The sequence below is a fragment of the Rousettus aegyptiacus genome, unplaced genomic scaffold (genome assembly GCF_014176215.1).
Source record: "Rousettus aegyptiacus isolate mRouAeg1 unplaced genomic scaffold, mRouAeg1.p scaffold_m13_p_1, whole genome shotgun sequence".
NCBI lineage: Eukaryota > Metazoa > Chordata > Mammalia > Chiroptera > Pteropodidae > Rousettus > Rousettus aegyptiacus.
The window spans coordinates 37580224-37594784 of NW_023416284.1; the positions used below are offsets into that span (position 1 = coordinate 37580224).

The 14561-nt window shown below is 34.5% G+C and overlaps 1 protein-coding gene and 1 long non-coding RNA gene across 5 annotated transcripts in view; one reads left to right on the forward strand and one right to left on the reverse strand.

The window, feature by feature from the left end:
- The first annotated feature begins 947 nt into the window (after positions 1-947).
- On the forward strand, positions 948-9640 carry LOC107518349. Its single transcript, XR_001598832.2, has 2 exons — positions 948-5655; positions 5975-9640. It is a non-coding gene; the product is annotated as an uncharacterized LOC107518349 (long non-coding RNA).
- FYB2 (FYN binding protein 2) overlaps positions 8450-14561 on the reverse strand; it is a 94936-nt gene continuing 88824 nt past the window's right edge. For 3 of the 4 annotated variants that reach the window (XM_036234456.1, XM_036234459.1, XM_036234463.1), the window contains exons 15-16: positions 12252-12342; positions 8988-9241 (exon numbers count right to left, since the gene is read on the reverse strand). In XM_036234456.1, the coding sequence (XP_036090349.1) occupies positions 9017-9241; positions 12252-12342 (316 nt within the window). In that variant the 3' untranslated portion in view covers positions 8988-9016. The other variant, XM_016159918.2, reaches the window with a different exon arrangement.

Below are 14561 nucleotides of genomic sequence, written 5' to 3' on the forward strand. Positions count from 1 at the left end.
ATATTAATCCCATATTGGAAATATCATTTGCAAATATCTTTCCCCTTTCAGGTGGTTGCCTTTTTGTTTTGTTGATGGTTTCCTTTGTTATGCAAAAACCTTTAGTTTGTCGTAGTCCTGATCGTTCATTTTTGTTTTCATTTCTCGTCTTTGGAGTCAAATTCACAGAAACACCACTGACACTGGTGATGTTCAGAAGCTTAGTACCTATGTTTTCTTCCATGTATTGTTTCAGGTCTTACATTCAAGTTATTTTTGTGTATGGTACAAGATAGTGGTCTAGTTTCATTCTTTTGCATGTGAGTGTCCAGTTTTCTCAAAACTATTTATTGAAGAGAATTTGCTTTCTCTAGTGTATATTTTTGGTCCCTTTGTCCGTATACATGTGGATTTATTTCTGGGCTCTCAATTCGTTCTATTCTGTGTATCTGTTTTTCTGCCAGTATCATACTGTTTTGATAACTATAGATTTGTAGTATAGTTTGAAATCAGGTAGTGTGTTACTTCCAGCTTTGTTCTTTATCTCAGAATTGTTTTGGCTACTTAGGATCTTTTGTAGTTCCAAAACAAATTTTAGGATTTTTTCATTGTTGTTGTTCTATGAAAAATGCCATTGAAATTTTGAGATGGATTACAGTGAATTTATAGATTGCTTTAACATGGACATTTTAACAATGTTAATTCTTCCGGTTCATGAACACTGAATATATTTTCATTTCTTTGTATCTTCTTCAATTTCTTTCAACAGTGTCTTGTAGGTTTTAGTGTCCAGGACTTTCAACTCCTTGTTAAGTTTATTCCTGGGTATTTTATTCTTTTTGTTGCAGTTGTAAATGGGATTGTTTTCATTTCTCTTTCTGATATTTTATTATTAGTATATAGAAATAGTAGATTTTTCTATATTGATTTTGTATCCTACAACTTTACTGTATTCTGTTTTGGTGGAGTCTTTAGGGTTTTCTGTATATGAAATCATGTCATTAGCAAATAGTGACAATTTTAATTCTTTTCCAATTTGGATGCTTTTTATTTTTCTTGCCCTGGCTAGGATTTCCAGGACTATGTGGAATAAAAGTGGCAAGAGTGGCTAGCCTTGTCTTGTTTCTGATCTTACAGGAAAAGCTTTCAGTTTCACACTATTGAGTATGTTATTATCTGTGGATTTGTCATACAGGGCTTTATTATGTTGAGGTACTTTCCTCTCTACCCATTCGAGAGTTTTTTAAAATCATAAGTTGATATATCTGTCCAATGCTTTTTCTGCATCTGTTAGATGGTCATATGATTTTTATCCTACATTTTATTAATGTGTGTTAATTTATTTGTGGATGATGAACCATCCTTGCATCTCTGGGATGAATCCCACTTGGCTGTGGGATACAACAATGTCTTTTAACATTCCATTTGCAAATATTTTGTTGAGCATTTTTGTATCTATGTTCATAAGTTATTGGCATATAATTTTCTTTTTGTTTGTCTTTGCCTAATTTTGGTATCAGGGCAATGTTGGCTTTGTAAAATGAATTAGGAAGCATTCCCTCTTCAGTATTTTTTGGAAGTGTGTGAAAGAGATAGGGATTAAATCTTCTTTGAATATTTAGTAGAATTCACTCTCTGGTCTTGGACTTTCTGGGAAGTATCTGATTACTGTCAATTTCCTTAATAATGATTGGTCTATTCAGATTTTCTATTCATGATTTAGTCTAGAACTATTATGTGATTCTAAGAATTTATCCATTCTAGGTTATTCAGTTGGGTGGTGTATAGCTTTTCATAGTATTCTTTTATGATCCTTTGTATTTCTGTGGTATGTTTTAACTTCTCTTTCATTTCTAATTTGACTTCTCTTTTCCTCAGTGTGTCTAGTTAAAGGTTTGCCTTTGCAAATAACGAGCTCTTAGTTTTATTAATCTTTTCTATTGTAATTTTAGTCTCTATTTTTGTTTTGATTTTTATTATTTCCTTCCTTCAACTCACTTTGGGCTTTGTTGTTCTTTGTCTAGTTTTTGAAGATATAATGTTAGATTGAGATTTTTCTTGTTTCTCGAGGTAGGCCTATATTGCTGTAAACTTCCCTCTTAATACCGCTTTTGCTGAATCCCAAAGATTTTAGTATGTTGTATTTTTATTTTCATTAGTCTCTATGTACTTTTTGGTTTCTTCTCTATTATTTCATTGATCCAATAGTTGTGTAGTTGCATGTTTAATCTCTACATATTTGTGATTTTTTCCCCCAGCTTTCTTATTGTATTTGATTTCTAGTTTCATATTAATGTGATCGGAAAAGATGCTTGATATGATTTCAGTCTTCTTGAATTTATTGACTTGTTTTGTTTCCCAACATATCTATCCTTGAGAATGTTTCATGTGCACTTGAGAATAGTGTATGTTCTGTTATTTTGGGATGGAACGTTCTATAAAAGTCTATTAAGTCCAATGGTCTAATATATCATTTGAGGATGATGTTTCTTATTGACTTTCTGTCTGGATGATCTATATCTATTGGTGTAGGTAGGATGTTCAAGTCTTGTACTCTTATTCTGTTGTTCTCTATTTCTCCCTCTTGGTCTACTAATAATTGTTTTATATCTTGCTGCTCCTAGGTTGAGTGCATATATATGTTAACAAATGTTATGTCTTAAGGGATTGTCCTCTTTTTCATTATAAAATAGCCATCCTCATCTCGTTATCTTTTTTGTCTTGAAGTTTATTTTGTCTGATATAAGTATGGCTAAACTCACTTTATTCTGGATACCATTTGCTTGAGGTACCATCTTCCATCCTTTCACTTTGAGCCTATGAGAAGGCAGCATATAGCTGGATCTTGTTTTTTAATTCATCCAGCTAATCTGTGCCCTTTGATTGGGAAGTCACCAGGGACATTATTGATATATGTGGATTTACTATTGCCATTTTATCTTTTGATTTTTGATTGTTTTGTTTCTCCATTATTGTTTTTTCCTCATGTTTCTTTCTGCTATTTTAGTTTGGTGGTTTTCTGTTTTTCTTTCCTCTCTTGTAATGTTTTGTGTCTGAGCTCTGGATTTGTTTTGTGGTTTCTATGAGTTTTGTATAAATATTCATAGATAAAATAATCCTTTTTCTTCTGATAGCATCTTCAATTGCCTATAATAGTTCATCCTTCTCCTCTACTTTTTGTTTTCATGAATTATCCTTTTTATATTTTGTGTTCATTACCAAATTGAATTAGCTATAGATATTTTTAATGTTTTTTACTTTTTAACCTTTGTGTTATAATTGTTTAACACCCTATTCTGATGGTTATGATTTTTTGCTTCTGTCTGATGCTTAACTCAAAGTTTTATGCACTTCTTTTTGTTTCAGGTTGAAGAGCTTCTTTCAATGTTTGCTGTAATGCAGGTCTTGTGATGGTAAATTCTCTCAGCTTTGTCTGGGAAAGCCTTTATTTCCTCTTCATATCTAAAGCATAACTTTATTAGAGTATTCTTGGCTGGTGATTTTCTATCAATATTTCGAATGTATTATTCCTCTATTTCCTGGCATGTAGGGTTTCTGCTGAGAAATATAATAATCTGTTGTTGTAGGTTACTGTGTTTTCCCTGGATGCCTTGAGAAATATCATTAACCTCTGAGTTTTAATGTAATGTGTATTAGGGAAGGTCTTTTTACTTGAGGTAGTTAGGTGTTCTCTTAGCTTCTTGAACCTCGTATATCCAATTCCTTCCCTGGTGAAGTTCTCATATATTTTTTCTTTGAATAGTCTTTCTCTTCCTTTCATCCTCTCTTCTCCTTCTGGGATACCCATTATCTTTATATTGCTCTAATAGAATTAGATTGTTAGAGTTCTTTCCTTAAAAAAATAAAATCTTAGTTCTCTTTCCTCTTCCATCTGAATAAGTTTTATATTTCTACCTTTGTTCTTGCTGATTCTCTCTTCATTATGATCTGTCGACTCTATTTTCATTGCTTTCTAATACATTCTTCATCTCATTTATTGAGTTCTTCAGCTCCAGAATTTCTGCTTGGTTCTTTTCTAGAGTCTTAGTCTCTTTGATAAAATACTCCTGTTAATTTTATTTTTGAGCTTGTTGAATTGTCTGAGTTTTCTTATATTTTGTTGAGTTTCTTCATGACTGCTATTTCCAGTTCGCTATCATTTAGATCACAGATTTCCATGATTTTGAATGTTGTTTCTGGAGAATTGTCATTTTCTTTTCATGATATGTTACCATGGTTGTTCACGACGTTTGATGTTTTTTACTCTTCTGGTGCATTTAAAGTAGTGAACACTTTCTGTGTTTAGGTACCATTTCAATTTTAACAATTCAGCAGGTTGATAGAGGTCCTGTTTTCCAGTAGATGGTGCTGTAGTGCGTTTTGGTTTTCTCTTAACCTGCATATTACTTGTGCCTTCCTGATCTCTGGTGCCCACTACTGTTGGTATTTTGCGGTGGGAGGGGGGTGTTGCCATGATTGGTGGATTTGCCATTTGGATGACCAGGGTGGTGGGTGCCCCTGCTGTGTCTGGGATGCCTAGGTCTTGCACCACCACCACCATAGCTCGGAGAGGTGGCAGGTATGGGGTGGCCAGGTTTGTGAGCCTACCATACTGCTACTTGGTTCCCTATGGCTGCTGGTGCTGTTGTGCCATGGCCAGGATGCTGGAGACATATCTCCACTGCTGCTACCAGGCTTTTCCATGGTACAGCCACTACCACAATCCATGGGAGGGAGCTAGATTCTTAGGTGTAATTGCTGCTATTTCCCCAATTACCATCTGCCAGGCTGTGGTGTGGGGAGTCAGCCTTCAACTCCTTTGCCACTACCACCTTTGGGGATATGGGCTCAGCCACAAGAGCCAGAGAGCCAGGGCTGGGGGCTCTATCCCTGTCCTTCCTCCCCCACTTATTCTGCCTCCATTATACGTGCCGGTATACCCACTTTCAGATGTCAATGTGTAGCTCTTTCAAGTGTCCCAGCGTACCAAGCAGAGCAACCTCTGTGTTGGATCATAAATGTTCTACAAGTTGTAGATTGAAGGCAATATACAGTGGAGTCGTCCCACTCTGCCATGATGCTAACTTCACTCCAAGAACACAAATTGATTATCTTACAGTTCTGTAATTCAGAATTTCTGTAGGCTTAGCTGGTGTTTCTGCTTCAAATCACACAAGGCCAAAAACATAAGTGTTGGTAGGGCTGGGCTCTGCAGAATATGTTTCAAGGCTCTTTCAAGTTGTTAGCAGAATTTAGTTCCATGCTGCTGTGGGACTGAGGTCCTGTTTCCTTTCTGGCTCTTGTCTAAGGGTCATTAGCGGCTTCTAGAGAGCATCACCATTGCCTGGCCCACAGCTCTTTTCATCTTCAAAGCCAGCAAAGGGGGCTCATGCTTCAAATGCCTCTTCTTTCACTGCATCTGAGTAGCTGACTGACTCTTCTGCCCTCTTCTTCTGATTTTAAGGTCCTATGCTGTAAGGCTCACATGGATAATCTCCCTATTTTAAAGTCAACTGGTTAGCAACACTAACTTTGTCCACAAAGCCATATATAACATATTTACAGGTATACCAATGCATGAAGATCACCGAGGCCAAAATTCTGTCTACCACAGCCATAGACTACAAAGGGAAAGACTTCGAAGACCTCAGGCTAACAAGAGCTACTGAGAACAGAGTAAGCAACACAGATGTGATTGTATGTACTACTGATAATGGTAACATTTCATATTTATATACTTAAAAGCAGCTTTCTGAAAAATATTGTACTCTAGTCATTAATTTGCTTCATCCAAACTTTAAAAAGAATGAATTTGTTTTTATTAGTGAAAATGTTTTTCCTTTATTTCCTAAATTGTGTGGGTAATGGAGGGTTATTGTAAGTTTGAAGGAGCTGAAAAAAAGATCATTCTAACCCTGTTGCCCAGAAACAACCATGTGTTAAGAATTTGTCATTTTATATTCATTTTTTTTTCTCTTCCTGTTCTTCCACCTAGAATCTGTTTTAAAAGTTCTGAATAAGTGCAGAAGAGGGTCAAGAGAATACTATGTCATCTTGGAAGACCAAGTGTTTCAAGAGGTACTTAAAGGAGGAAGGGAAAGTTTTATTGGTGTATATTAACAGGTTGCTGGTGACTTGGCCTATAAATGAGTTTGGATGGCTAGTGTTAGTCTCCATGAGGGTAAGGTATCTTTACTGATATCTTTTTATGGAAAATTAAAAGTACAATAGAGTCTCAGTCTTTCCATTGAAACTTCATGCTAGATTAGAGTTTCTAGGAGACAGATGACATCACCGAAGTCTTAGTTGTAATGTTTACTTTAAAGAATCTTGAAATCCTTAGTGTGAGAAATTTAGTTTCAATGCTATTTAAAGAATGGAAGAAAAGTGGCTGACAATGAAATAGAAAAAAATCATATTGAGTATGGACGGAATTGATGGAAGCAATTATTTTTCCTAAAAATACATTCCATGTCAGTAGTAATTAGGTACTACTTTATTTAAATCAAATGGTTTACACTTTAAAAAGAGAAAAATATTCTATTAAATGTATCTATGTAAAGTTAATTATTACATTCTGGCCATTTTTTCAAGTCTTAAGATTTGAATTTCAAAACATAGCTTTGTTTTCAACTTCTTCCAATTTCAGAAAAGGTTAGGTACTAAAATAACATCACTTAGACAGTATTGTATATTAAAAATTTTAGGGTACTTTTACTTATAACATTGCAGCCCGAGACCAACCCTGTGAAGTAGACAAGGTGAATATTATATGCCTTGTTGTACTGATGAGGAAATTGAGACTCAGAGCTGAGTCATGGAATTAGAACAAGAGGCCCTGTGATGAGATGGAAAGTATATGGGACAAATCTTAGTTCAAATTTAGCTCCCTTGCAACAATAAGATTTAAAATACATCATGTTTTGGTGAAGTGGCAAGAGTAATATATGGTTTATGATTCTCTTTTGTACAGGATTATTGCATGAAAAGTCTCTACTCAACATATCCCTAAACACGCTCACCTTCTTGCCCGCATGTCATACTTATCCTCCTCATCTATAATGCCCACTGTAACAGGTCGGGCCATAGAGTATGTGAGAGGGCTGTGGTTGCCTCATTGCCCTGCTTCTCACTGAGTAAGTAAATTTAATTCCAGGGGATACAAGCCGAAATATATTCCCAATTTTTGGTACCATCCTTAATCTCATCTCCCAAAAAAGAAAGAGTCATTCCCTAATTTGGTTTCTCTAACGAAACTTTAACTGCTGCTGTTTTAAAGTCTATTGCTCTTTTGCCTTTAGTACTTCAAAAATAACTAGTCTAGCACCCATATTGTTGTGATTCTTTTCTCTGTAAACATCTCGCTTTGCCTTCCTGAAGACCTTCGAATGATTCCCCATTCTCTAGAGGAAAAAGGCCAAGTGAACTCTGTCACATTCTAGCCCCAACTTACCCCATTCCAGCTCTTGCCATTTCTCACCAGACACAGTGCGCTCTGTTTACCTTGAGGTTCTTCCTAGTCATCAGACAAAACATGGATTTTCCATCTCTGAGCCTTGTCTAGAAAATATACTTGTGACTAAAGACCAAGCTTCAGTGTCACCGTATCTGTAAAACCTTTCGTAATCTTCCGGGCATTTCATTCATATCTATTTCCCTTCATTGGCAAGTGCCATTTGGAACATGAAAAAGAGGATAAAAGAACCTAGAAACTTGAGAAATAATCTTACAGTATAAAGGATGAGGCCATAGAAAAAATTCCATCATAGCCTTGAAGGCCAGAATCACCCTGCTTAACAAGCAGTGTACATAATTTAAAAAATAGAATGTTAACAGTTCGGTTTTTAAATTTTTCTTTACTGTCATATAAGGAAAAATACAGATGAATTCTATTATTTGAATAGGTGTTCAGGCACAAAGTAGTGACTATTTTATTTTGTACAACAGGGTATTTTAAACTGATACAGCATACACATTATTTAAATTTTGTTAAATATACTTAGGCACTTCTTAAAATGATGTTGGATGAATTTAGGAATAAATTACATTCAACATACTATTCCCAAAAGAAACCAATTTTGAGCAGCATTTTGAATCTGATTTTGGTTTTGTGATAATGCAGAACACTTATACCTTGATCTTTTTTTAAAGACCAGGCCATAATCATTTCATAATTACTTTAAGATTTTACTTTGAGCATTTAAAGGACCTTGGTTACACCATTTACTTTTCCGAATTAAATTACATTCAATTTAAATGTACAGCATCTTTTAGAAATTATAAACACTCGTGCACTAATATTAGAAGCAAACTAACCATCTGTACAACTGACTGGGTGCCATATGGCATGATTTCTAACTTTGGACATGGCTCATTAAACAAGTACTCAAATGCTAACACGGTTTCACATTCTCTTGAGCCACCAGTGAAACAGATACTGAAGTGACTTTGAAAAATAACCATTCAGAAGTAAAACCGTCTCAATATAGAGGATTTATTTTGTTTTCTAAGTTTTTAACAAAAGTTTCCATAGATCCCACTATCTCATTTTGACATGTAAACTGAAACCCATATGAGGCAGGACTAAGATCTTAGTAGTTCTCACTTGTGCATCCATACAGTTGATGTTGCTCTTCCTAAGATGACCAACCTTGATGCCTGAGAAAAAAGAAAAATATATAGGCCAGTAGAGTAGTGAGTAGGAGATTTCTGGGGAATTTCCTACCCAGTTTAATATTTTTATGTTATTTTAAAGTGTTTATAAGTATGCTCTGTAGAGAAGTTTGAGAACATACTCAGGAGACAGAATAATAAAGTCTCTTCCAGAGTAATCCTTATAGAATAGAGTAGTACATATCTAACTTTCAAAATTTTTCATGAATTTAAATAAATTCAGTAGTCTTTAATGTATACAACATGTTAAGTATTTAGAATTCATGAAATGAAGTACAAAATCAGACCACTTACTTGAAATTTAGATGTTCAATTAGTACATATCCATCTATAGAAACAAAAATCACTATTACTAATCTGAAAGTTATGGAGATAATGCCTTAAGTTTTTTTAAAACAGAGAAATTTTGTGGGCAATAAGCCAGTAACTTACATTTGCCTTTAGAATTGCGACATATCACTAGGTTTTCTTCAGTGATATCAATGACTTCCAGTTCTTCTCCAGGGGTTACTGGCAAATCAAATACTCCATTTCTTGAATTATTGGAACGTGCCACTGCTGTGTTGATGACAGTAATCTCTTTGTCATACTGAAATGAGAGGTTACTAATTAGACTATGCTTGCATAAATTTTATCTTTTTATTATCATAAAATTAATGGAGGACCTAAAAATAAACTCAAGATACTAGATATTAAGTAATATCTAAAGGAACAGGTATAGCAAGATATTCAGTGAAGGGAAATTTACTTAAGGAAATACTAAAATGCCACAATCTTATATTTATTTGGAATGATCATATTTTCAAAGTGTTTTTCACACGCAATATCTAATTGTACTAGAATGAATTCTTGGGAATGGAATGAAATGAAAAGTCTGGGTATAAATTAAGTACTGTGGATAATAAGTTAACTGTTCCAGTAATAAGGTTACCACCAAACCCAAGAAAGGAGAAGTTAAAAAAAAAAAAAAAAAAAAAAGAGGGAAAGAGAACAACTTCTTTGTAAAGTGGTTTAGTTTATAAAGTTCTTACGTACCTAGATATGACTCTCCCACCCTTCCTCTCTGGGTGGGCTTATATAGTTTCATATATAGCTATAGAACACATACTTTAAAGTAGGGCTTAGAGGCAATTCCTACTCTCCTTTTGTGGTCCAAGATAGGTATTTGTGAAAAAAACTAATGAAAAATTCAATTTCTGACCCTGGGGGCATTTTTTTTTTCTGTATGATAAACTAGCTGGCTTGTACCTCCCTCACCTTCTAATGTATTGCAATCTGTTAATTGAAAATAGTTCCAAAATATATTGCTCATAATTACAGATGTATACTTCACCAAATTAGGGTGACCAAACATCTCCCGTTGCTCAGGACAATCTTGTATTTATACCTAATATCTCTATTTACAATTTTTATTATAATTAGGTATGCCTCCTTCCATTCTCAGAAGTGTCCCGAATTTGCATGATAAATTATAAGACCACACTATTCCAAGTGGGATCTGATCTACACAATAGTTTTTCTTTTGCCTAACAAAATAATAGCTTACTAACTGATTTCTTACCTTTTCCAGGCCATTGTTCGCTGTGAATACACAGTGACTTCTTAGAATGCAAAAGTTCTAAAAACTCTTCATTGCTTTCAGGATAAGATCCACATTTCTTAACTTGACATTCAGGGTCCTTTGCATACTGTCATTCTCCATGCCCCTTTTTCTGTCTCTGTTATTGAAGCCACACCAAGCTATATGATAATCCTGAATATAGCACTTACCTTTCTTATTTCCATGCCATCGCTCATGCTGTTCTGTCTGAAATACCATTTTTTTCTCTTAACCACCTTGCATCAAGACTTTCACAACTGCTATGTATAATTTATTGTTTTAATTGTACTTCATATGTAGTCCCATTGTAGCATTTAATAAACATTTTGTCTTATAAAATGAAAACGAAAGACATTTCTATTCATCTTTGTACTTTCAGTGCCTGGCACAAATGTACCCGATATTTTGTGATTTGAACTCAATAAAATGGCATACTTTTTCTAATGGCATATCAAGGAAACCCACCACAAGTAATGAGGAAGAATGGAATCATACACATATGAGGAATGGAATTTCTGTTCCATACGAGACAGTCCGGATACAGTGGGAGAGAAAAACACTAGATGGAATGTAGAGGTCTTTTCAACAAATAATTGTTGTTACTTGTTGTTTTTCAACTAGTAACATAAGATCACAGTTGGCAGCTGATAAATTCATACCACAATGTAATAGTAACCCTAATTGACATTGGTTCAAGCAGGAGTTACAAGTGATTATGAAGAATTTGTATATATTTCTATTTTAGTTTAGCCTAAAAAACATTTTTGGATGTTTGCAAAGTATTAGGTAGTCCTGTTCTGCTCTGCACATGAATATGAATATAACTCGTCCTCCAGAAGCTCAGTTTAATTGATGAAAGTGTAATTACAATAATGTTGCTATTTGGTGGTAAGGTAGAGTTTTGCTTGGGTGTACAGGAAGAGGAATTTATTTAATCGGCTAGTTTGAGTTAGCCTTGGAGGAGAGGAAATTTGTCAGCTGGGTCTGGGTAAATAAGAGCTGGTAAGATGGAGAACAATAGCAGGGTATACCAGACAGCTGGAACAGACCAAGTAAATGCCTAGAAGAAGGAAACAGGATAAGGATGGAGGTGGAGGTTCGTTCAAGGGATGGAACTATGATTAGTTTGTGGCCAAAACACAAAGTGCAAGGTGAAGAATGGCAGGAAATAAAATCCGAAAGACAAGCAAAAGCCAAGACATGAAGAGCTTTGTATGCCATGTTTAGAAGCTCAAACTTTACCCATTTGGCATTGGGAAACTTCTGAAAGATTTTAGGCAGAGTAGCGACTTGGACACATTTTATGAGCAGTCTGCACTCTGTCACAATCCAGTGCCTAGCACATGGGAGGTATTCAGTTTTTTAAAAAATAAATTCTTATTTTGACAGTATAATGAAATCAAGGGAGGACTGTTTTATTCCAACTAAATTGTTTGGTTTAGTTGGAATTATGGGAAAAGTGCCCATGGATTCTCCATGACAAGAAGTCAAGGAGCCCTAGATGCTGCTTCATTCATTCAATTATTCATTTATTTGTTTAGTGATTCATTCATTCACTGAACATCGTGTGACTAGTTTTATGTTGGGAGCTGAGGAGCAAACTTGAGTGAGAAAGTCTCTCTTTCAAAAGGAATTCAAGAATTTAGTTCTAAATGTGCTGTGGGCACACACGCATTACAGCTGATCACTGTTGTAATGGATATGTGTTTACTGGAATTTTTAAAGTGTGCTGAGGGAGTAACTTTGCCTGGAGAAAAGTTAGAAACAGTGGGTGACATTTGAATGGAGCAATTTAGGATTTTTTTCCAGGCAGAGGAAATAGCATATACAAAAAGCATGATAATACAGAAATGCATCTGGAAAAAATAAAAATACCAGCTTTTTAGTCAAAGATCATGTCTTAATCCCAGAGAGGCAGAGGTGCAACACATACAGAATCTTTGAAAACAAGTTTCTGGCATTTAATATTGTTGATCTTTACCTTCAGAGGAAAACATACCTCAAATCTTTCTCTAAAACGTTTTTCTCTTTCCATTCTTTTTTTTTCTAAGTTTTGCTTCTTGGTTCTGAAGAAATTTCTCGGCGATAAACTGGCAAGAAGAATGCAGGTAGAGTTAAATGTACTATAATAAAACTAAGTTTCCAAACCTATAAAGTCATTCTGTTTCAGGATAAATTCGGGTATAATTTTTTTGTGTGTATAATTTTATGTATAATTTTATTACACACACATTCCCACTAAGCAGATTGTCAAAACTACTGGACAGAGTAAATAAAACCAGTTGTTTTCCCTTACAATTAAAAATGTTTTTGACAGTAAGATAACTTGAAAAAACATCTAATTGGTTAAATAATTTAAGTTAAACTACAAACTTCAGATTTAGAAGTATAATTAACTTAAGAAAGATGAAACTTAAGGAAATTTATATATTGTCCTATTCCCCTCAGATTATTTAATGGAAACCAATAAGAGTGAGTAAATGGCTTATATTTTTTCATTTTCCAAGTTTTTAAGCTTAATTGGGGAATCAAAAATCCCTGTGCATCGATTAAATAACTGCCTGGTTTGTTGAATGATTATGGAGGATAGAATTAAGAAATAAAGCAAGTTACCACAAAATAAATGCAAAAGTTTCAAGACATAAAAGTGGATAACCCTGCAGCAGAGGCTGATTATGCTTTTACTTCTCCCTCTTCCTCCCTCCTGGTCTTCTGTGGATGTTGGCACTACATTTTATTAGTTTTATGAATTAACAAAAGGAAAAAAGGTCAAGCAAGTCGTGTCAGATTTTTTTCAAAGTGTCACTTATATCTATTTCATTCCTTCTAAGATTACAGCCACTACCAGGCTATGACTGCTTCTTGCTTGAAATACCATTTTCTTCTTGCCTTTCCTTTTGCAAATCCACCTGCATACCTACCTCTAGTCATCTTTCTAAGATTTAATTGATCATGTCACTCTCTTGCTTTATAACTTTCTACTGTGTCTCTACTGCCTATAAGATTAAGTCATATTTCTTAGCATGGTACAGGGTACATTTTATATTCTGGCCACAATCTGCCTTTCCAGTTGCCCTTTCTCATCTATATACAAAGTCTACATGGAACATCTTACAAGGTGGGCTGTCAAATCCATGCCTTTATATGTGTCATACCATCTCCTAATGTCTCTGAAAATTTATCATCTTGATTAATAAAGGGATAATAAAAGTATCAAACTAATATAGAAAACATCACTTATGATAGAATATATTATGGTAGAAACCATTTAAAATGAAGGTAAGAGTACGTTGAAATCGATACATCAATCTATAAGAGTAGTGAGAGCCTCAACATACGTTTTCAAAAATTTACTTAATTGAGAATAAAAGTAAACTATGTCATTTTGTTATAAGAAATGAAAAAACACCAGCAAACTGTTCCCTAAAAAGACATGTATAGTCATTAAAATACTAAGAAGTTATTCTTTGGGTGAGTGGGAGGTAAAAAGTTTAACTGTTTCCTCTCTTGGATTTTGTTTTGCTATGCTACACAAAGGAATGAAATTTAAGGTGAGAAGTGCTTTTCTAGTCTGTGAATACATCTTTCCAACTTGGGAAAAATAAATTACATCAAGTCTAAAGTCAAAGGAAGTACACTTAGGGGAAGGATTATCCTGTGCCATTCTCTGAGTTTAAATTTGGTGTAAACCAATGTCTTATTTCATTTGGGGTGCCCCTGTAGGACATTTCTAGACAAGTTCCCTAGAGAAGACAGACCATACAGTGTTCCCAGATCAATGACTATTTAGACAAAGATTTCCCAGAGACATTGATTAAACAGTTTCCCTCAGATACAGCTCCATTTCCTAGTAATTGAGATGAAGACTGGAGCACATAGCACCAAGTAACTATCTTGAGACCGTAAAAAAATCACCTCCCAACAACCAATGGGAACTTGAATCACATGAGTGAAAGTTAGATTTTGAGTTGATAAAACTTTTTTTTTTAATTTAACATTAACGTAGTCATAACTAGAATTATATTTTAGGGTAATTGGTCTTACTCTATGATATCTAGTTTCTCTTCTCAAAGTTTCATTCAAGTTCAAATTGGTATGTTATTTAAGATCTGTCTTACAGGGAAAAAGCCCTTACAGTTAAAAGAAGACTGGAAGTTTTTCATTGTTAAATAAGGGCTAGCTTGAAATCTTTCCTCAATGATGATGAAAATAAGGGTGTGTGACTCTTTATATTTTCTTATTCCTTGTCTCTTCTAATACTTTCAACTGTACTATGATTGGGTGTTATAATTCTCATTTTGTAGATGAG